Source organism: Mustelus asterias, chromosome 8 (assembly GCF_964213995.1).
Source record: "Mustelus asterias chromosome 8, sMusAst1.hap1.1, whole genome shotgun sequence".
Classification (NCBI taxonomy): domain Eukaryota; kingdom Metazoa; phylum Chordata; class Chondrichthyes; order Carcharhiniformes; family Triakidae; genus Mustelus; species Mustelus asterias.
The window spans coordinates 36,670,729-36,692,649 of NC_135808.1; the positions used below are offsets into that span (position 1 = coordinate 36,670,729).

Genomic DNA, 21,921 nt, shown 5'->3' on the forward strand with positions numbered 1-21,921 from the left:
TTTAAGGTGAGTAAGTGGTTTAGAGGCTTAAATCGCCAAGGCATAGTCAGCTATGGACCAAGCGGTGCTATATGGGATGAGTATAGATTGGTATTTGATGGTCAGCATAGACATGATGGGCCGAAGGCCCTGTTTCAGTGCTGACTGTATGACTATGAAATCTACTCAGAAGATTGATAAAATAGCAGAACAATATTCAGCTTATACCAAACTTCGAATGAATTAAAATAACAAAATATTGGAAAATATCCGGATCTTACCCAGAACATGAAATGACTCATTTCCAACCCTTTGACCCTCTCTTCACCAAAATGCTCCTGTAGCCATCAATCTAGTTAAATCACTCTTTCATAACCACCTTCTACACCCTTGATCCCAAAATCATATTTATTTTCTTCCTTCCTGTTCAAAGCAACCATTTGGTGTTTGTAGTAATTCAGCCAAATGCCAGATTCCCGTTGTTGTGCACCAAAGGAAAGGGCAGTTTAGTCAGGTAGTCTCTGCCTCATGACCTACAACTATGGTCGACTAGAGTAACAGGGTTAAAAGCCCCCGCTGACTATTTCCTACTTGACAAGCCTTCGCTTGCTCAATAAGGCAGTTGATACTCTACGAAGCCCATGGGGAGATCTATTGATAACTATTGATACCTGGCCATCATAACAGGACTGATCATTAAATTCCTCTGAGAGGTTGGTGGTGAGAAACCTTCTTGAACCTCTGCAGTCCAAACTGCTGCAGTCAAACACTCTCTGCTATAGTTTCTCAATGGATGGACTGACAGTTCATCTGGTGTTGGATCTCCTTGTCAATGGAGACCTTTTGGGAGAGGTGGCTGCTCAACACATTCCAGTCTCTACTTCAATATATATAGGAGGGGGACTATTTGACTGACCAGAGATGGGTTGACCGATGCACTTTGTTTTGGCCACATTCAAGGACAGGCCAAGTTTTTTTTACATACAGAACTGAAGAGATTGAGGATGGTTTACAAATATGGTGCAAAGTGGACAACAATAATGCAGTTGTCTACAAACTAAAGATCATATATATCTGCAGTGGTTAGTTTATGGCATTCAGCACCAAGACATCACAAGACCCAAATGTCCAAGAGGAAGAAGGTCAATGTCTCAGCCTTAAAACAGTCCAAAGTAAGAGAGGAATTCCAAAAGCACTTGAACATCTTCACCCAGTGTGACTGAGTCAGCATTGCACAGGTGTCACTTAAAGTACGAAGGCTCATTCATACACCTCAAAACTCATTGTTTTCTCCCCTGCATGAATCATCTGGTGCATCAGGAAGGAGGACTTTGACCTTATGAAGAGTTTGACACATCTCACGTTGAAATATCTTTTCCCCAACGTGGATGCATCTGTGTTTTATGAGTGTTGTAGAATATATGAGACTCAGTCACACACCTCACGTCTCAGTGGCTGCTCCACTGTGTGAATATGCCGATGATTTAACAGGCCTGATAATTGTGCAAAGTCCTTATCACACACTTCACATGTGAAAGGTTTCTCCCCTGTGTGAAGGCGTTGGTGTTCATGGAGAGTTGATGACCGTGAGAATGATTTGTCACACACTTCGCATGTGAATGTTTTCTCCCCTGTGTGAGTGCGTTGGTGTACACGAAAGTGAGATGAGCGCGAGAACGATTTCTCACACACCTCACACTTGAAAGGCTTCTCTCCAGTGTGAATACGTCGGTGCTGTATGAGTGTTGATGACTGTGTGAAGGCTCTGTTGCACACATCACATTTGAAGGGTTTCTCCCCTGTGTGAATCCTCTGGTGTGTCAGGAGATCGGAGGATTGGATAAAAGACATTTCACAAAATTCACACCTGAAGGTTTTCTCCCCAGTGTGAATCCTTCGGTGTGTCAGGAGCCTTGTTGATGTTGCAAAAGCTTTCTTGCAAACCTCACACTTGAAGGGTTTCTTCCCTGTGTGGATTGTCTGATGGACCAAGAGGTTCGATGACTGTGTGAAGGCTTTTCCACACACATTACAAGTATAAAGATTCTCCCTTGTATGAATGCGTTGGTGTGAACGAAGGATTGATGACTGCGAGAACGATTTGTCACACACCTCACATGTGAATGGTTTCTCTCCGGTGTGAATACGTTGGTGTGAGCGGAGGTTTGATAAATGTGAGAATGATTTGTCGCACACCTCACAAATAAATGGTTTCTCACCTGTGTGACTGCGTTCATGGAGGCGAAAGTATGATAAGCGTGAGAATGACTTGTTGCATAGTTCACACTTGAAAGCTTTCTCTGCCATGTAGCTGTCCTCCTGTTAACAGTTGTACAACAGATTAACCTTCTGCTCAAGAGATTTTAAGAGGGTGTGTAGCCCTCCTCAAATACCTCACACATGTACAGTCTCTCACCTGTAGGAATGAGTCAGTGGTTTACAAAACTCGGTGAATGATTGAAGCTCTGAGTCCACTCACACTTCTACCCAGCACCAGGCTGACCGATAGCCTACAGCCAAACCTTCGGAAACGTTCCACACCATTGACCTGTTTCAGATCCGATGCTATGTCAAAGCTCCCCTTATCCGACCAACATCCAGATGATGGTTTCACTGCCCAACCTTCTCGGTGTTGAGCAATGCTGTGAAGGGACTGGATATCTCCCCAAGGTTGTGCAATTAGTTGTTCCTTGGGTGATGGTCAGTATCTATCTGCAGTGTCTATTCACTCTGTATTCTCTGGTGCAATCCTTCTGTAAAACAGGAAAAGGAAACATGATTTCATCCAATTCCCTCCCACTTTTCTTTTGAAAGGACTAACTCCTCAGTTAGAGACTGTTCCACAGTGAGTGCCAGTCTGCTATTCCCCTGTGTGGGTCAGAAACAAGTCTTTAATTTTTTCTTTGCCTGAATGTCACACACCCCCTGTTTTCAGCAGGGTTACTGGATAGTGACCAGGAGCAGATAACGTGGCTACTTTTTTTCCTCTGCACATACGTCCGTCTGCCCAGCTACCATGAGAGCAATGGAAAAGACAGGCGGAGCATAAAACGGGCTATCAATTCACCATGAGTTTGTATTGTGCTGGTGAAGACCAGTTTTATCCTTAGAGTGTATGTTTCAATATATAAAAAAATCACCCAGGAGAAACGTTAATTCGGTGGAAATTTCTCCCCTCGTTTCCCAATTAGAAAAAAAACAGTGGACAGGAAATGTTAGAAGCTAAGGAAAATATTGCTTCAGTGTAGTTGATTGAAGGGTTCTGGTATCCTGGGAAATTAGACACACTGCACTCACTCAGACTGCACATCCCAAATTCAGCTATCAGACACAGCACTGGGCAAAACAATCAAATCCAAACCCAGGCTTTTGGGAAAGGCCGAGGCCTTCAGGTAAAATCTTTAAAGAAGACATTTCAATCAGTGTCTCTGTCCCTCCCAGATAATTACACCTCACCTTCTCATATTCAGCAATGACCCATCAACAAAACTCAGCCTGTAAATCAGAAAGGAAATGCTTCCAATAAACACACTCAATATCCAACACACAGCTCCAATCAAACAGCTCAGCGCTCTGATTGACGGATCTCACAGCCAACCAGAGAGAAAGCGAATAAGTGTCCCATACACATCAATCACTCTGTTCATCCATTGATATACGAGGGGACGGGATTTCACTGACTCCGTTCTTCGCCCAGTTCTGCGCAGCCGCTTTCGAGACAGACTCTCACCCGGTCGGAACTACATTACCCGTGCTACATGCGGCTCCGGGGCCCGCGCAGTGAGGTGCAGCAGTATGGAATCAGGGGAGAGCCAGCCCGCGGTGCCTGATGGGAGTTGTAGTTCTGCCGCGCGCAGCGGCGGTTGTCTCCCAGCGTTCGGGAGTTGGAACATGAGGAAGCGCGAGCCCGAGCGGCTGAATCGAATTGAAAAGCAGAGATTGACCCTTGGTAGGAACCAGAGCGATGGCGGTGGGAAAATTCACCATTGCAGGAGATTCTCTGTATACAACTGAAGAGGAAAAAGTCGCAAAGGTCACAGCTTTTCCACTGACTGGACAACAGAGAAGAGTTGCAGGAGGAGAATAGTGTGGTTGGGTATATCATCGGCCATAGAGAAGTTGCTTCTTTCTCCGCAGATGTTTCCTGACCTGAGGATTTCCAGCATTTTCTGAATTTCTATCAGATTTCCAGCATTCACAGGATTTTGTCCCATTGGATTCCCAGAGGGAAGTGTAGACCATGGGCTGATTTAAAGGAGCTTTGAAACAACAGTATGTCTTCATGTGGATAAATTATTTCAATTTGAGAGGTTAGGGAGGACCAAAGGACATATTTACAAGTTGTGCAAGGGCAGAACTACAAGTTCAGCAATCATTAGAAATAAAAAGGCAGCTCAATAAGGAAAGTTTATAAAAATCAAACAACACTGGGGTCCATTTTAGAGGAATAGGATTAAAATGTAGATCAGTGATGTTGAACTTGTCAAGAACCTTGTTTAGACCATACTTGGAGAGCTGTGCGCTGTTCAGATCAACATATTGAAAACGAACAGAAGGGAACTGGAGAAGGTGCAAAAAACATTGATAAGGTTGATATTGAAAATGGAGAGATTGCAACGATCAGGAAAGACTGAACATGGTAGCACCAAAATACTAGATTGTCAATAATAAATCCAATGAGGAATGCAGGAGAAATTTATTTCCCAAGAGAATGATTAGAATGTGGAACTTTCTTCCTTCCACACGGAATAGCTGAGGCAAATAGTTTTGATAGGAATCCAAGTAAGTAGATGAAGGAGAATGGAATAGAAGGATCTGCTGATAGGCTGCGATAAAATAGGCAGGGAGAAAGCTCCTGTGGAGCATATACACTGATAGAAAGCAGATGGGCCGAATAGTCTGTCTATGTGTTGACGGGGTGAGATAAAAGCCAATACAGTTTGTGTTTTATTCCATTACCACATTGCCACTGATGGATTAGGCAGCAACCAGGAACAAAGATGGTGCAGTTCAAATAATCACAGCTGTGTTTTAAGTGACATTGTTTAATTCTGAATTAAAGCAGGTTGTCCAGAGCGTCTGTTATTGTGGAGAAGAAGTTGGTTTTTTGCTTTGGGGTTACAATCAGACTTGGGCCTTGGGCAGAGAGTTTTTGATATGATTTATTATTGTCACATGTATTGGCATACAGTGAAAAGTATTGTTTCTTTTGCGCTACGGAGATAAAGCATGCCATACATAGAGAAGGAAAGGAGCGGTTTGCAAAATGTAGTGTTACATTCATAGTAAGGGTCTTGAGAAAGATCAACTTAATACGAGGTAGTCCATCTGATGGCAGCAGGGAAGAATGTATTCTTGATTGGTATGTGACCTCAGACTGTTGTATCTTTTTCATGATGGAAGAAGGTGGAAGAAAGAATGTCCATGATGCAAGGGATCCTTGATTATGCTGGCTTCTTTTCCAAGGCAGTGTGGGCAGAGTCAATGGATGGGAGGCTGGTTTGTGTAATGGACTCGGTTTCATTCACAACCTTTGTAGTTTCTTTTGATTTGAGACAAAACATATCGTTCATAGAGAAGGAAACAAGAGTGTGCAGAATGTAGTGTTACAGTCATTGCTAGGGTGTAGAGAAAGATCAACTTAATGCAAGGTAAGTCCATTCAAAAGTCTGACAGCAGCAGGGAAGAAGCTGTTCTTGAGTTGGTTGGTGACCTCAGACTTTTGTGTCTTTTTCCCGAAGGAAGAAGGTGGAAGACAGAATGTGCATGGGGTCCTTAATTATGCTGGCTGCTTTGCCGAGGCAGCGGGAAGTGTAGACAGAATCAATGGATGGGAGGAAGGTTTGTGTGGTGGATTGGGCTACATTCATAACCTTTTGTAGTTCCTTGCGGTCTTGGGCAGAGCAGGAGCCATGCCAAAGCTGTGATACAACCAGAAAGAATGCTTTCTATGGTGCATCTGTAAAAGTTGGCGAGAGTCGTAGTTGACATGCCAAATTTCCTTCGTCTTCTGAGAAAGTAGAGGCATTGGTGGGCTTTCTTAACTATAGTGTTGGCATGGGGGGAACCAGGACAGGTTGTTGGTGATCTGGACACCTAAAAACTTGAAGCTCTCGACCATTTCTATTTCATCCCCATTGATGTAGACAGGGGCATGTTCTCCTTTACGCTTCCTGAAGTTGATGACAACTTGCTACCTCTAAATGCTCAGTTTTTTCTGTTCCCGCACCTAGTGCTGTCAATGGCAGACTTTCATCTGTTCCTAAAGCAAGGTTTTTCCTGGAAAAGAAAAACCCTGTCACACTAAGCATGGCTGACCAGGAATCTCTCACTCTTACCGCCACCATTGGTGTGTTGGCAGAATTTTCTAAGTCGATACTCAACCTGTTTGGCTGCATTATGAATGCACTTTCCTTGGCCATCGAGCCCTGGGGTGGGACTCAAACCCAGTGCTTCTGGCTCAGAGGTAGGGAAACTACCCACTGGAACACAAGACCACCTCAATCGGTGCTTCGTAAGATGGACTCCTGTCTCATTTTAAAAGCAGTACATGTCACACTGTCAAACCATTACAAACAAACTAAAATGAATCCATTTCTTAAAATGTAACCATTTAGACGAAGCAGAAGAACACTGCCAGAAAATAATGGTATGAAATAAACATTGCAGAGTATTTAAACACAGAATCAGGAAGGTGGTGTATGTGCACGGTGATATAATTGATACGTGTAGAGGGTACCGACAGGTCGGTCGCAGTGGGGTGACAACATTGGATTTCAGTGCAATTGCAGCCCATGTGTATGTGCAGATGGGTATCAGTGACCATCTTGGATTGGCAAGAGATACAATGAGAGAGAAAATAGGTAGGGAGAAAGCTCATGTGGAGCTTAAACAAAGTAGAAAGCAGATGGGCTGAATGGTCTGTTTCTATCCTTTACAAACTAGAATCAAAACACAGAATGCTGGAAATATTCAGCACTTCAGGTAATAGCCTGTCTCCTCCCTCACAAGTTGATGGCCCCTGCTGCTATCCAACCCCCCTGCCACACGCAACACACTGTCCCTGCTGAGATCCCATGATCAAAGATCTCTTATATTTTTTCCCTAATGACATTGTGGGTCAACCTGCAGCACATGGACTGCACTGTTTCAAGAAGGAAGCTCACCACCACCTTCTCAAGGACAACTAGGGACGGGCAATGAATGCTGGCCAGCCAATGATGCCCAGGTCCCACGATTGAATAAAAAAATGACTTGGCCACTCAGTCAATCTCTGAATCACCATCACTTGCCAAGCAAGAGGAACTCTCCAAGCACAGTTTCTGTCCTGAGCACAGAATCATTCCCGAGTCATGATGTTGCTCCCTGAGTCAGTGTTGCCCCCTGAGTTACAATGTCACTCCTTGAATCACAGTGTCACCCGAGTCACGGTGTTGCTCCCTGAGTCATGGAGGTTTGATGACTGCCAGTACGATTTGTCACACACCTCGCATATGAAGGGTTTTTCCCTGTGTGAGTACGTCAGTGTGAGGGTGTGATGACCACGAGAATGATTTGGCGCACACCCCGCACGTGAAGGGTTTCGCCTCGTGTGAGCATGACAGTGTTTTTGGAGGTTTGATGACTGCAAGACTGATTTGCCACACACCTCTCATGTGAATGGTTTCTCTCTTGTGTGAACACATTGGTGTTTACGGATAGTCAATGACTCCGAGAATGATTTGTTACACATCTTGCACATGAATGATTTCTTCCCTGTGTGAATAACATTGTACCTCAGGAACATCGTAGAATTCACAAAACTTTTAGCACAAAAATCACACCTGAATTATTTCCCTTCCATGTGGCTTACCTTGTGGTAACAGTAGTTGTAACAAATGCATCTTAGAAGATCTTATGGTCCTATGGAGTCCCCGACACACACCTCACACTTGAACAGTCTGCCACCTGTAGGAATGACTCAGTTCATGAAGTGCGATGAATGATTGAAGCTGTCCCCATTCTTGGCGCCCACTCACTTCCCAGCCTCATCCTGATCGATCACCCACAGCCGAACCTTCAGAAAGGTTGGTTCTGATGAAAGGTTCCACACCATTGACCAGTTTCGGATCTGATGATATGTCAGAGGATCGCCTGACTCGACAATTTCCAGATGATAGTTTTACTGCTCAACCTTCTCTGTACTGAGCAATGCTGTGAAAGGACTGGATGTCTTCCCACAAATGTGCAATTGACCTTTGGGTGATGGTAAGCATCTATCCTACTCAGCTTAACCTCTCTGTACTTTCTGGTGTAGTACGGTGCAATCTTTCTGTAAAACAGGAAGAGGAAGCATGATTCCCTCCAACACCCACTCCTCCTTTGATGAAGAGGCTGACTCCTCAGTTAGAAACTTCCACAGTGAATGCCAGGGTATCAGATACAAGTCCTTTCTTTTTCCTCACTTGACTGTCACACACCCTCTCTTTCCAGCAGAGACACTGGATAGTAACCAGGAGCAGAGAACATGGCTACTTTCTTTCCTCAACCCAGACCCCCATCTTCCCAGGCATCATGAGGGCAATGGAAAAGACAGTCTGGCCGAGTGTTAAACGGACTATCAATTCAATACAAGCTCGATAAAAGAAAATTACTGGGATGCTGGAATCTGAAACCAAAAGAGAAAATGCTGGAAAATCTCAGTAAGTCTGGCTGCATCTGCAAGGAGAGAAAAGAGCTGACGTTTTGAGTCCAGGTGCCCCTTTGTCAAAGGGTCATCTGGACTCGAAACATAAAAATTATTGCATTCGCCGCTCCCAATATGTTCTCTATATTGCAGAATCCAAACATAGACTGGGTGATCACTTTGCTGAACACCTTCGGTCTGTGCGCAATAAGGAACCTGACCTTCCCGTTGCTTGCCATTTTAACACACAATTCTGCTCCCATGCCCACATATCTGTCTTTGGCCTGCCGCAATGTTCCAGTGAAGCTCAATGCAAACTGGAGGAACAGCATCTTATCTTCCGGCTCGGCACGTTACAGCCTTCCGGTCTCAACATCAAATTCAACAACTTCAGATGATTGGCTCTACCCCTCCTCAACCCCTTTGTTTTCATTTTAATTAATTTTTAACTTCTCTCCCTTTTTTATTGTCTTTCCTTATTTTTCCTCTCCGCCCACTCTTTTCCCCCCTTTTCACAGTGGTTAGCACTGCTGCTTCATAGTGCCAGGGACCTGGGTTCGATTCCTGGCTTGGGCCACTGTCTATGTGGAGTTTGCACATTCTCCTCATGTCTGCATGGGTTTCCTCCGGGTGCTCCGGTTTCCTCCCATTTCTGAAAGACGTGTTGGTAAGGTGCATTGACCTGAACAGGCACCACACTGTGGCGACTAGGGGGAATTTCATCGTAACTTCTTTGCAGTGTTAATGTAAGCCTTATTTGTGACTAATAAATAAACTTTAAGTTTAAAACTTTTTTCTTACCTTTTCTCCCCCTTTGCTTCAATTCCCCCTTTTTTCTCAATTTTACGTCTCTCCCACCCCCCATCTTCATCTGTCACAGCTTACACTGATTTCAGCTACTCTGCGGTTTAGCCATTCACACCTTCTATTCTATTTCTATGGACAGCATAAGCAGCCTTTCCCCTTGTTTTTGTGCCTATGACTCATCTTTCATTCCCTCACCCAACAGTATAAATATCTCCCACTTTCTATGCCTTATAGCTTTGACAAAGGGTCATTTGGAGTCAAAATGTCAGCTCTTTTCTCTCCTTACAGATGCTGCCAGACGTGCTGAGAATTTCCAGCATTTTCTCTTTTGGGCAGTATGAACTCGAGTTGCATTGTCAAAGACCAGTTAAACCCTTCGAGTACATGTTTAATATAAAAACACAGTAAGAAGTCTCACAACACCAGGTTAAAGTCCAACAGGTTTATTTGGTAGCATGAGCTTTCAGAGCATTGCTCCTTCATCAGGTGGGTGCAGGATTTGTTTCACAAACAGGGCATGTATAGACACAGACTCAATTCCAAGATAATGGTTGGAAACAGTTTTTAAATATAATTTTACCCCTTTCCAATAAAGTATAACTATTTACAATACATGTTCATGTTTAGTTACCATCACATAAGTGTATAGAACTGATGACCCTATGAGTCTCTAAAGCATTTAAGTGATCTCCTGTAACCTTCAATGGTAACCTCGTCTGGAGGCATTTTAAATTGCTCACAGTGATCTGTGGGATTGTCATTCTTGGATGTTGTTCCTGGTGGCATTAGGGATCTTGTCCTCAATGCAATGGAACTGTATAGTGGTTGGGGAACTGAAATGGACCTGCTTTGTCCTCAGTTTTAGCTCTCTCGCATCTTTATTTTTAATGACTTCATAGGACGATTGTTCTGAACAAATCCTTGACACCTCAACAGGTTCCAATGTACCTTCTGTGGGACAGTGGATGTAACCTTATTGTTCCAACTGTAAACTTGGCAATTTTGCAGCTTATTCTTCACATTGGTCATCATTTGTACTTTTGAAAACTGTTCTCTGGTTTTTGAGAAAGTAAAACAGGTAAGAGTAGGTAAATAAGTTTCCACTGCTTGCCAAATATGAGCTCTGCTGGTGATGGAATAGTTGGATTTATAAGTGTCTTTCTCAGATATAGCATTGAAATGCATAGATCTTGCTTGCTCTGTCTACATTTGAGAATTAGTGATTTCACCATACGTATCCTTCATTTAGCTAGGCCATTAGATCCAGTGTAATAGGGAGAACAAGGAGTGTGGTGAACATTCCTCTTCTCACTCTTTTTCTGAAATGATAAACCAATAAATTGCGGACCATTTGTCTCGGTGTATAATAATAAACTGAAAATAGCATTGAGAGTGTGTGCAACAGTTGTGCTTTACATATTGTGCAATTGTTGAATAAGACCATAGCCAGAAGACCATAAGGCGTAGGGGCAGAAGTAGGCCATTCAACCCATCCAGTCTGCTCCACCATTCAATGAGATTATGACTGATCTGATATGATAATCCTCAACTCCACTTTCCATCTTTATCTCCAAGACCCTTGATTCCCTTATCGAATAAAAATCTGTCTATCTCAATCTTAAATGTACTCAGCAACCCAGCCTTTATAGCCCTCCGTGGAAAAGATTTCCACCGATTTTATGCTAAAGTTAAAATACTTAACCTGCCTCCCCGCCGATTTCTGGCGCGGAGCAGATGCCGCTGGATATCTGGCGCTGGGAGACGCTATTGTGGCAGGAATGCATGCGTGAATCCTGCGCATTGCTCACTGCAGGATTCTCCCGCTCCGCTGTGCTAAAAATTTAGCGCAGCAATATGAGCGAATCGCTCCCGTTGAATTAAATGAGGCCATCTTCCTTCAATGATGATTTTCCAGTTTCTGTAATGTGAAATCTTTCACTATTTTCTCTTGTAACTGTTGGCAATTGCATTGTGCAAAATATACTAGAGAAATGGATGAACTTACATTACGCTTCTATAAGTGTAATGTTGCAGCTTCCTTGAAGCTGCCGATTTTGTCAGAACATTCTGAATATGAGATGTTACTCCATGAACTGAAATGAAAGAAATAGTTTCTAATGTTGATCTGCCATATGACGTCCCATTAATTCCATGTACTGTCACTAATGTGACGTCACGGCATGTCAGTACACCTGCGATCATTGGGCCTTTAGTCTCCACCATGTAGAACAGTTGTAATTGAACGATTGATTATACTTATACTCTCGGCCTATGGCTCCTGCCCATGGAATAAGTGAACCTTTCTATGCTGAAAATTGCACAGTAATAGGTTTTGCCATGGTCTTCCATGTTTGTGGATACATTGTTTTTCGAATCCACAGAAGTAATATATTAGCACTTGCCCCTGTGTCAACCTTGGCCAATAATGAATAGTTAACTACTTGCTTGGGCAGTGTGATGACACCTACTGTTCCATGAAATTGATGCTGTGTTATACGTGTCCACTCCTCTTCGGCTCAGACTATACACAAAAGGTACTTGCACGCAATAAGAATCAATATCTGGTCTGTCAGAAACCCATACCCGAGTTGACTGACAAACCAGAACATTACAATAATGTGCACAATGAGCCAAAGAGGAGTGAACACGAACAAGCAACAATTTCATGGAAACATGAAGACCATGACAAAGCCTACTGCTGTGCAACTTTCAGCATAGAAAGGTTCACTTATTCCATGGGCAGGATCTATAGGCCTAGAGTATAAGTATAATCAATTACAACTGTTCTACATGGTGGAGACTAAAGGCCCAATGATCGCAGGTGTACTGACGTGCCATGACTTCACATTAGTGACAGTCCATGGAATTAGTCGGACAACAGTTACAAGAGAAAATAGTGAAAGATTTCACATTACAGAAACTGTGGAAAATCATAATTGAAGGAAGATGGCCACATTTAATTCAACGGGAGCGATTCGCTCATCTTGCTGCGCTAAATTTTTAGCACAGCAGACCAGGAGAATCCTGCAGTGGGCAATGTGCAGGATTCACGCATGCATTCCTGCCACAATAGCGTCTCCCAGCACCAGATTTCCAGCGGCATCTGCTCCGTGCCAGAAATCGGCGGGGAGGCAGGTTAGGTATTTTAACTCTAGCATAAAATCTGTGGAAATCTTTTCCACGGGGGGCTATAAAGGCTGGGTTGCTGAGTACATTTAAGATTGAGATAGACAGATTTTTATTCGATAAGGGAATCAAGGGTCTTGGAGATAAAGATGGAAAATGGAGTTGAGGATTATCATATCAGATAAGTCATAATCTCATTGAATGGTGGAGCAGACTGGATGGGTTGAATGGCCTACTTCTGCCCCTACGCCTTATGGTCTTCTGGCTATGGTCTTATTCAACAATTGGACAATATGTAAAGCACAACTGTTGCACACACTCTCAGTGCTATTTTCAGTTTATTATTATACACCTAGACAGATCAATATGGCAAATGGTCCGCAATGTATTGGTTTATCATTTCAGAAAAAGAGTGAGAAGAGGAATGTTGACCACACTCCTTGTTCTCCCTATTACACTGGATCTAGTGGCCTAGCTAAATGACGGGTACGTATGGTGAAATCACTAATTCTCAAATGTAGACAGAGCAAGCAAGATCGATGCATTTCAATGCCATATCTGAAAAAGACACTTATAAATCCAACTATTCCATCACCAGCAGAGCTCATGTTTGGCAAGCAGTGGAAACCTATTTACCTACTCTTACCTGTTTTACTTTCTCAAAAACTAGAGAACAGTTTCAAAAGTACAAAAGATGACCAATGTGAAGAATAAGCTACATAATTGCCAAGTTTACAGTTGGAACAATAAGGTTACATCCACTGTCCCACAGAAGGTACATTGGAACCTGTTGAGGTGTCAAGGATTTGTTCAGAACAACCATCCTATGAAGTCATTAAAAATAAAGGTTCAATAGAGAGGTAAAACTGAGGACAAAGCAGATCCATTTCAGTCCCCCAACCACTATACAGTTCCATTGCATTGAGGACATGATCCCAAATGCCACCAGGAACAACATCCACAGATCACTGTGAGCAATTTAAAATGCCTCCAGACGAGGTTACCATTAAAGATTACAGGAGATTACTTGAATGCTTTAGAGACTCACAGGGTCAACAGTTCTTTACACTTGCACATGTACTGTAAATAGTTATACTTTTTTGGAAGGGGGTAAAAGTATATTTAAAAACTGTCTCGACTCGCATTCCAACCATTATCTTGTAATTGAGTTTGTGTTTATATATGCCCTGTTTGTGAAACAAACCTGCACTTACCTGATGGAGGAGCAACGCTACCAAATAAACCTGTTAGACTTTAACCTGGTGGTGGGAGACTTCTTACTATGCTTGCCCCCGTCCAACGCCAGCATCTCCACATCATAATATAAAAACACCCAGGAGAAATATTAATTGGAGGTTTTTAAATTTCAAAATTATCTGAACAAAACACACTGGGCAGGAAGTGTTGGACGCTCTGATTGACAGCGATAAAGTGAGTCAGGGAGACCAATTCCCGAACGCTGGACACCAGCTGCTGCTACACGCGGCACAACTACAACTCCCATCAGGCACATACTCTCTCTCTTTCTCTCTCTGTCCTCCCCCCCCAAATTGTTATTGCCACTCCTCGTGGCGCAGGCCCGCGGACACATGCAGCATGGGAAATGTAGTTCCGAACGGGTGAGAGTTTGTGGAAAGCGGCTGCGCAGAACTGGGCGGAGCACGGAGTCAGAGATGAACGGCTTGCTCTTATACGATTGGCTGCGCACAATAGTGACGCCTGGCAAGAGGCTGGGCAAGCCTTACCTCTCTCACTGATTGGCTGCGGGAGCCGTCAATCAGAGCGCTGAGCTGTTTGATTGGAGCTGTGTGTTGGATATTGAGTGTGTTTATTGGAAGCATTTCCCTTCTGATTTACAGGCTGAGTTTTGTTGATGGGTCATTGCTGAATATGAGAAGGTGAGGTGTAATTATCTGGGAGGGACAGATACACATTTATTGAAATGTCTTTTAATGCCTTCTAAAATTACCTGAAGGCCCCGGCCTTTCCCAAAAGCCTGGGCTTGGATTTGATAGTTTTGCCCCGTGCTGTGTCTGATAGCTGAATTTGGAATGTGCAGTCTGAGTGAGTGCAGTGCATCTAATTTCCCAGGATAAACCAGAACCCTTCAATTAGCTACACTGAAGCAATGTTTTCCTTAGCTTCCCGCACTTGCAGCCCAGTTTGTTTCCTTCAAATAATTTTAGAAAACAAGGTGGGAAATTTCAAAATCTCCTTTGAATTCATATTTCTCTTCAGTTTTTTTTTACATTAAACACATTCTGAAGGTAAAACTGGTCTTCACGAGCATAACATGAACCCCTCGTTCCTACATGGAAACAATGTTTTCCTTAGCTTCACACTGCCCCAGTGTGTTTTCTTCAAATAAATCTGGAAAACAAGTGGAGAAATTTCAAAATCTCAATTGAATTCACATTTCTCCTGTTTTTTTGTTAATCACATACCAATGGAGACTGGTAGAACGGGTTTCCACCAGTACAACTCGAGTTCGTAGTGAATTGATAGCCCGTTTATACTCCGCTGAACTGTCTTTTCCATTGTTCTCATTGGTGCCTGGGAAGATGGGGGTCTGGGTGGAAGATAGACAGTCGCCATGTTGTCTGTTCCTGGTCACTATCCAGTGACCCTGCTGGAAATAGAGAGTGTACGACAGTCAAGTGTGGAAAAATAAAGGACTTGTATCTGATCCCCACACAGGAGTATAGCAAACTGGCACTCACTATGGAATTATCTGTTAGGAGTCAGCCCTCTAGGAAAGGAGGAGAGGGAGTTGGAGGAATTTATGTTTTCTTTTCCTGTTTTACAGAAGGATTTCACCGTATTACACCTGAGAATGCAATGAGGATAGACACAGCAGATAGATCCTGACCATCATCCAAGGAACAACTGCACAACTGTGGGAAGACATCCAATCCCTTTACTACATTGCTCAACACAGAGAAGGTTGGGCAGCGAAACCGTCATCTGGAAATTGGTCAGGCAGGAGAGCTTTGAAATATCATCAGATTGAAACTGGGCAGTGGTGTGGAACCTTCCATCAGAACCACCTTTCCAAAGGTTTGGCTGTGACGTATTAGTCAGGGTGAGGCTGGGAAGAAGTGTGAATGGGCTCCCAAGTCTGGTGAGAGCTTCAATTATTGACAGCCTCATGAACCACTGACTCAGCATACGGTGAGACGCTGTTCAAGTGTGAGCTATGTGAAAAGGACTCCAGAACCTTGTACGATTCCCCTAACACTGAAGGTATATCTATTACCAACACTGTTAATGCAAATGCAACTACATGGGTGAGAACCCATTTCGTTGTGAAGTGTGTGATAAATTATTCTCATGTTCATCTCAGTTTCATGTGCACCAATGCATTCGCACATGGGAGAAACCATTCAAGTGCGACATTTGTGAAAAAGCTTACTTGTCATCTTCGAGCCTCCTTAGACACCAGAAGAATCACAAAGGGGAGAATTTGGTCAAGTGTAAGGTGTGTGATAAAACCTTCACACGAATTTCGAACCTCCTGGCCCATCAGACAATCCACACAGGGCAGAAACCTTTCAAATGCGAGGTTTGTGATAAAGCTTTTGTAACATCTTCGAGTCTCCTTAGACACCAGAGGAATCACAGGGGGAAAAAACCTTTCAGGTGTGAGGTTTGTGACATGGCCTTCACCCAATCCTCTGATCTCCTGACACACCAGAGAATTCACACAGGGGAGAAACCCTTCAAGTGTGATGTGTGCAACCAAGCCTTCACATGGTCATCAACACTCGTGCAACACCAACGTATTCACACGGGAGAGAAGCCGTACAAGTGTGAGGTGTGTGACAAATCATTCTCGCACTCATCGAACCTGCGCAGTCACCAACGTATTCACACTGGTGAGAAACCATTCACATGTGAGGTGTGTGACAAATCATTCTCGGAGTCATCAAATCTCCGTGCACACCAACGCATTCATACAGGAGAGAAACCATTCAGGTGTGAGGTTTGTTGCAAGGCTTTTATCCACTCCTCTGATCTCCTGAAGCACCAACGTATCCACACAGGTGAGAAACCATTCAAGTGCGAGGTGTGTGACAGATCATTCTCTGAGTCTTCAAACCTTCGTGCACATCAGTGCCTTCACACAGGAGAGAAGCCGTTCAGTTGCAATGTTTGTGACAAGGATTTCATCCACTCCTCTGATCTACTGAAGCACCAGCAGAGACACACTGATGAGGAACCTGTCCAGTGTGAGAAGTGCAACCAAACATCACAACAGTCATCAATGCTTGTGTAACAGTAACACAGTCACACTGGAGAAAACCTATTAAAGTGTGAGGTGTGTAATGAGGGCTACGTGTGATTATTATATCTGGTGAAACCATCATATTCACACAAATGGGAAACCAGTCCAGTGTATGATGTGAGACCAAACAGGTGATCTTGAATGCTCCTGAGATACTGAAGCATTCATACAGGGGAGAAGACATTCACATATGATCCGTGTGGCAACATGTTCTTGTTGACAGCAAATACTCCATGGAGAACAGCAAGTGACACAAAGGAGGAACCCTTCAAGTGTGAGGCGTGTGACAAAGCCATTCAAGATAGTCATACGACTGGCTGATCTATTGGAGAATCCGCACAGGAGAGGAACACTTCAAATGTGAGATTTATGATATCTTTCTGAAGTGATCAAAACCCTCCTGGGATACGAGTGAATCCACACTAGTGAGAAACAATTCAGGTGTGAGGTGTGTGATGAGGCTTTCACATAGAACGGCGCGGTAGCACAGTAGTTAGCACTGCTGCTTCACAGCTCCAGGGACCTAGGTTCGATTCCCGGCTTGGGTCACTGTCTGTGTGGAGTTTGCACATTCTCCTCGTGTTTGCGTGGGTTTCCTCCGGGTGCTCCGGTTTCCTTCCACAGTCCAAAGATGTGCGGGTTAGGTCGATTGGCCAAGCTAAAAATTGCCCCAATTGTCCTGAGATTCGTAGGTCAGAGGGATTAGTGGGTAAATGTGCAGGGATATGGGGGTAGGGCCTGGGTGGGATTGTGGTCGGTGCAGACTCGATGAGCCAGATGGCCTCTTTCTGCACTGTAGGGTTTCTATGATTCTATGAACATTTCCTGGTCCATCAACACACTCACACAGGGGAGAAATTCTATCGTTGTGAGTTCTGTATTGAACCTCCTGGATTATCAGTCAGTTTCCTCGGGGAGGCAGTGATAGAAACGTAGAAAATAGAAGCAGAAGTCGGCCATTCGGCCCTTCGAGTCTGCTCCACCATTCACTTTGATCATGGCTGATCATCAAAATCAATATCCTGATCCCACCTCCCACTCAAATCCCTTCAGCTCCAAGAGCTATATTTAATTTCTTCTTGAAATCGCATGGTGTTTTGGCCTCAACTACATTCTGTGGTGGTGAATTCCACACATTCACCACCCACTGGGTGAAGAAATTTCTCCTCACCTCAGTTCTAAAAGATTTACCCCTTATCCTCAAACTCTGACCCCTAGTTCTGGACTCCCCCACCATGGGGAACATTCTCTCTGCATCTATCCTGTTAGAATTTTATAAGTTTCTATGAAATCCCCTCTCACTCTTCTAAACTCCAATAAATACAATCCTAACTGACATAGTCTCTCCTCATATGACAGACCTGCCATCCCAGGAATCAGCCTGGTAAACCTTCTCTATACTCCCTCTATAGCAAGGACATCGTTCCTCAGATAAGGACACCAAACTGCACACGATACTCCAGGTGTGACCTCACCAAACCCTGTACAATTGCAGTAAAGTATACCTATTCCGATACTCAAATCCTCTTGCTGTGAAGGCCAACATACCATTTGCCTTCTTTACTGCCTGCTGTATCTGCGCACTTTCAGCGACTGATGCATGAGGACACCAAGGTCTCACTGAGTATCCACCTCTTTCAATTTACACCCATTCAAATAATAATCTGCCTACCTACCTATTTTTGCTACCAAAGTGGATAACCTCACATTTTTCCACATTATACTGCATCTTCCATGCATAAGCCCACTCACTCAGCCTGTCCAAATCGTGCTGAAACAACTCTGCATTCTCCTCACAGCTCACCCTCCCACCCAACTTTGTACCATCTGCACGTTTGGAGGTTCCCTCTTCCAAATCATTAACATATAATGTGAACAGTTGGGGTCCAAGCAGAGACGGACCCCACTAGTCACTGGCTGCCAATCGGAAGAAGACCCATTTATGCCAACTTTTAGCTTCCTATCTGCTAACCAGCTTTCTATCCATCTCAAGACACTACCCACAACCACATATGCTTTAACTTTACATAGTAATCTGCTGTGTGAGACTTTGTCAAAAGCCTTCTGAAAGTCTAAATAAACCACATCCACTGGTTCTCCTCGGTCAACTCTAATAGTTACATCCTCAAAGAATTCCAATAGATTCACCAAGCGTGATTTCTCCTTTGTACCTCCAAGTTGACATTGTCTGATTATACCACTGCTTTCCAAGTGAAATCCTTGATAATAGACTCTATCAAGTCCCCAGTACTGATGTTAGGCTCACGGATCTATAGTTCCCTGTTTTCTCTCTACCTCCAATTTTGAATAGCGGGCTTTAATTAGCCACCCTCCAATTTATAGGAACCAGTTCAGAGTCCAAAGAATTTTAGAAAATGACCGCCAATGGATCTATTATTTCCAGGCCCTGGTAATTTATCCACCTTCAATCCCCTGGTGTAGTGGTATTGGACTCATAATTTAGAGACCCAGGATAATACTCTGGGGACCGGGGTTCTCAACCCACCATGGCAGATGGTGAAATCTGAATTCAATTAAAAAAAATCAGGAATTAAGAGTCTGATGATGACTATGAAATCATTGTCGATTTTGTAAAAGCCCATCTGGTTCACTAATATATTTTAGAGAAGAAAACCTCCACTCTTAACTGGTGTGGCCTACACACATCTCAATGTGGTTGACTGGTAAATGCCCCCTTGAGCAGTTAGGCATGGACAATAAATGCTGGCCCAGCCAGCGATGCCCACATCCCATGAGCGAATAAATAAAATAAATCATGGGAGACAAACCCTTCCAGTCTGACGTGTGCCAGGATTGTTTCGCCTACTCCTCCTCTCTCGCCAGACACCAACATCTCCATACGGATTTGGAGCCGGCTCACCTGCTTCCTTTGAACCGGGAGTTTCTGTGTTGTTTACTCTTCAGTGTTCACACAGCGGAGCTGTCCTTCCAAAGCACCGTCTGTCTCAGCAATGTCTGTCTCCAACCTCTCCCACCATCAGTCCAATCGTTCCAAGAAGGTCAATTTAATATTTGACCAGTTCACCAAACATCACCAAAAGAAGAAATCAATATGGACAGAAGCTGCTGCTTATTCACAAATGTCACTGTGTCTCTGGGAGGGTTTCCTCAGCCACAGGAAGTAGGTGATTCAGGAGAATGTGTGGCCTCCTTCTACACTATAGGGATTCTATAATTCTAAGTGTTTCAGGAATTTCTGTGCTCTGGACAAGCAGGAAATACCTCATAGTTTCCACAGCATGATTTAACTCCCTTCTTGAAGATAGTTACAATTGTCACATTCCTGAAGTCGGGGGCGAGCTGGGTTCTTTTTCCTCCCAAATCCATAGGAGGAGTTAATGGAGTCTTGATCTCAGCAGAAGTCCACCAGCTTTGAAGCCCTCAGCTGGAATACCATCGGGGCCACAGGCTTTGTTGTTTTTCATCTATTTGATTGTTTGTTGCAGCTCTCCCATCAATGGTGACTCACCCATGGATTCTACCACAGACACTGGGGATAGACTGGAAAGTATCAGCTGTCACTATGGATTCATGGTTGAGGATTTGTTCAAAATGTTCTTTCCCCAGCATTAACAGGTGGCATTGTCATCCTTAAGAAGAGAAATATCATCCTGTGAACAAAGGAGATTGAGTCCATTTGACCTCAGTCTATGGTGATTTCATGTCATGTTGATCCGAATATTGTTGGATTTCTCTGGACTTCTTTTCCCAGCACATGTCCTTTATCTTCCGGATTTGTCTTTGGGTGTCAGTCTTGAGCTGTTGAAATTCTGCCTTCTTGAGTTGTGTGTGACCTTAGTTCTGCCGGGCAATGAAGGCTGATCATTTTAAAAATTATTTTAAACTATTTCTGTTATTTGACACAATTGAAATAAAATGTTATCAGTGGGTCTGTAGTTTACTGAAATCATTGCTGGCCACAGCATGTAGATGGGAGTCTTGATTATGACTCCGAGATGGAATGGTTCCTACAGATTGGAAGGTAGTAAATGTAACCCAAGTATTTAAGAAAGGAGTGAGAGAGAAAACTGATATTTCCAGACTTGTTAACCTCAGATAATTAGGAGGGAAAATGGTAGAATCTGTTATAAAACATGATAAATGGACACTTAGAAATTAATGGTAGGCTTGGGCAGAGTCAACATGGATTTATAAAAGGGAAATCATGTTTGGATTTGAGACCAGGACGAGATCAGCCATGATCTGATTGAATGGTGGAGCAGGCTCAAAGGGCTGAATTGCCTACTTCTGCTCCCAGATCCCATGTTTGGCAAACTGATTACAGTTTTTGAGGATGTAACTAGCAGAATAAATAAGGAGGGACCAGTGGAATTGATGCCCTTGGATTTTCAGAAGGCTTTTGATAAGGTCCCATCTATGAGGTGGGACCTTATAGAACAAAATGGGTGAGCTATTCACAATCTATATCAATGATTTGGATGTGGGTACCAAATGGCATACTTCCAAGTTTACTGATGATACAAAAATAGGTGGGAATGTGAGTTGTGAGAAGGCTGCAAATAGGCTTCAAGGGGATTTAAAGAGACTGAGTGGGTAAGAACGTGGCAAATGGAATGTCATATAGAAAAATGTGAAATTATCCACTTCGATAGAAAAAACAAGTGCAGATTAAATGATGAGAGGCTGGGAAATATTGACGTCTGAAGGAACCTGGTCCTTATTGATGAGTCATTGAAAGTTACCATGCTGGTGCTGCAAGCCATGGGGAACGCAAATGGTCTGTTGACCTTTACTGATTTGAGTACAGGAAGGAGTAAAGATGTATTTCTGCAATTGCATAGAGTTTTGGTGAGACTGCACCTGGAGTATTAGTAAAACAGTTTTGGTCTCCTTACCAAAGGATGGATTAACTTGCAATTTAGTGAGTGCAATGAAGATTCACCAGACTGTTGCCTGGGTTGGTGGGACTGTCCTTTGAAGAGAGATTGGGCCTGTCTTCTCTAGACTTCAGAAGAAGGAGCGGTGGTCCCATTCAAACATACAAAATTCTTACAGGGCTAACAAGGTAGAAGCAAGA

At 43.5% G+C, this 21,921-nt stretch overlaps 2 protein-coding genes across 5 annotated transcripts in view; one reads left to right on the forward strand and one right to left on the reverse strand.

Annotated features, from left to right (window-relative positions):
• Window positions 1-499: 499 nt before the first annotated feature.
• The window catches only part of LOC144497032 (uncharacterized), a 410,838-nt gene continuing 389,416 nt past the window's right edge, over window positions 500-21,921 (reverse strand). The window contains exons 1-2 of one of the 2 annotated variants that reach the window (XM_078217748.1): window positions 3,436-3,503; window positions 500-2,732 (exon numbers count right to left, since the gene is read on the reverse strand). In XM_078217748.1, coding sequence (XP_078073874.1) covers window positions 1,408-2,286 — 879 coding nt within the window. In that variant the 5' untranslated portion in view covers window positions 2,287-2,732; window positions 3,436-3,503 and the 3' untranslated portion in view covers window positions 500-1,407. Of the gene's footprint in view, window positions 2,733-3,435; window positions 3,504-21,921 lie in introns of those variants that run through there. The other variant, XM_078217749.1, reaches the window with a different exon arrangement.
• On the forward strand, window positions 14,370-20,767 carry LOC144497030 (uncharacterized). Of its 3 annotated transcripts, XM_078217743.1 has the most exons (3): window positions 14,370-14,475; window positions 15,384-16,895; window positions 20,330-20,763. In XM_078217743.1, exon 2 carries the CDS (start codon window positions 15,861-15,863, stop codon window positions 16,851-16,853), a length of 993 nt encoding a protein of 330 aa, XP_078073869.1. In that variant the 5' UTR covers window positions 14,370-14,475; window positions 15,384-15,860; the 3' UTR covers window positions 16,854-16,895; window positions 20,330-20,763. The 3 variants fall into 3 exon arrangements, with proteins under 3 accessions (XP_078073869.1, XP_078073867.1, XP_078073868.1); XM_078217741.1 differs by having other exon boundaries at window positions 15,384-20,767; XM_078217742.1 differs by having other exon boundaries at window positions 14,470-14,641; window positions 15,384-20,767.

Coding starts and splice junctions, on each gene's coding strand:
- LOC144497030 (XM_078217741.1), top strand. CDS start 15,861: ATGGGTGAGAACCCATTTCGTTGTGAAGTGTGTGATAAATTATTCTCA.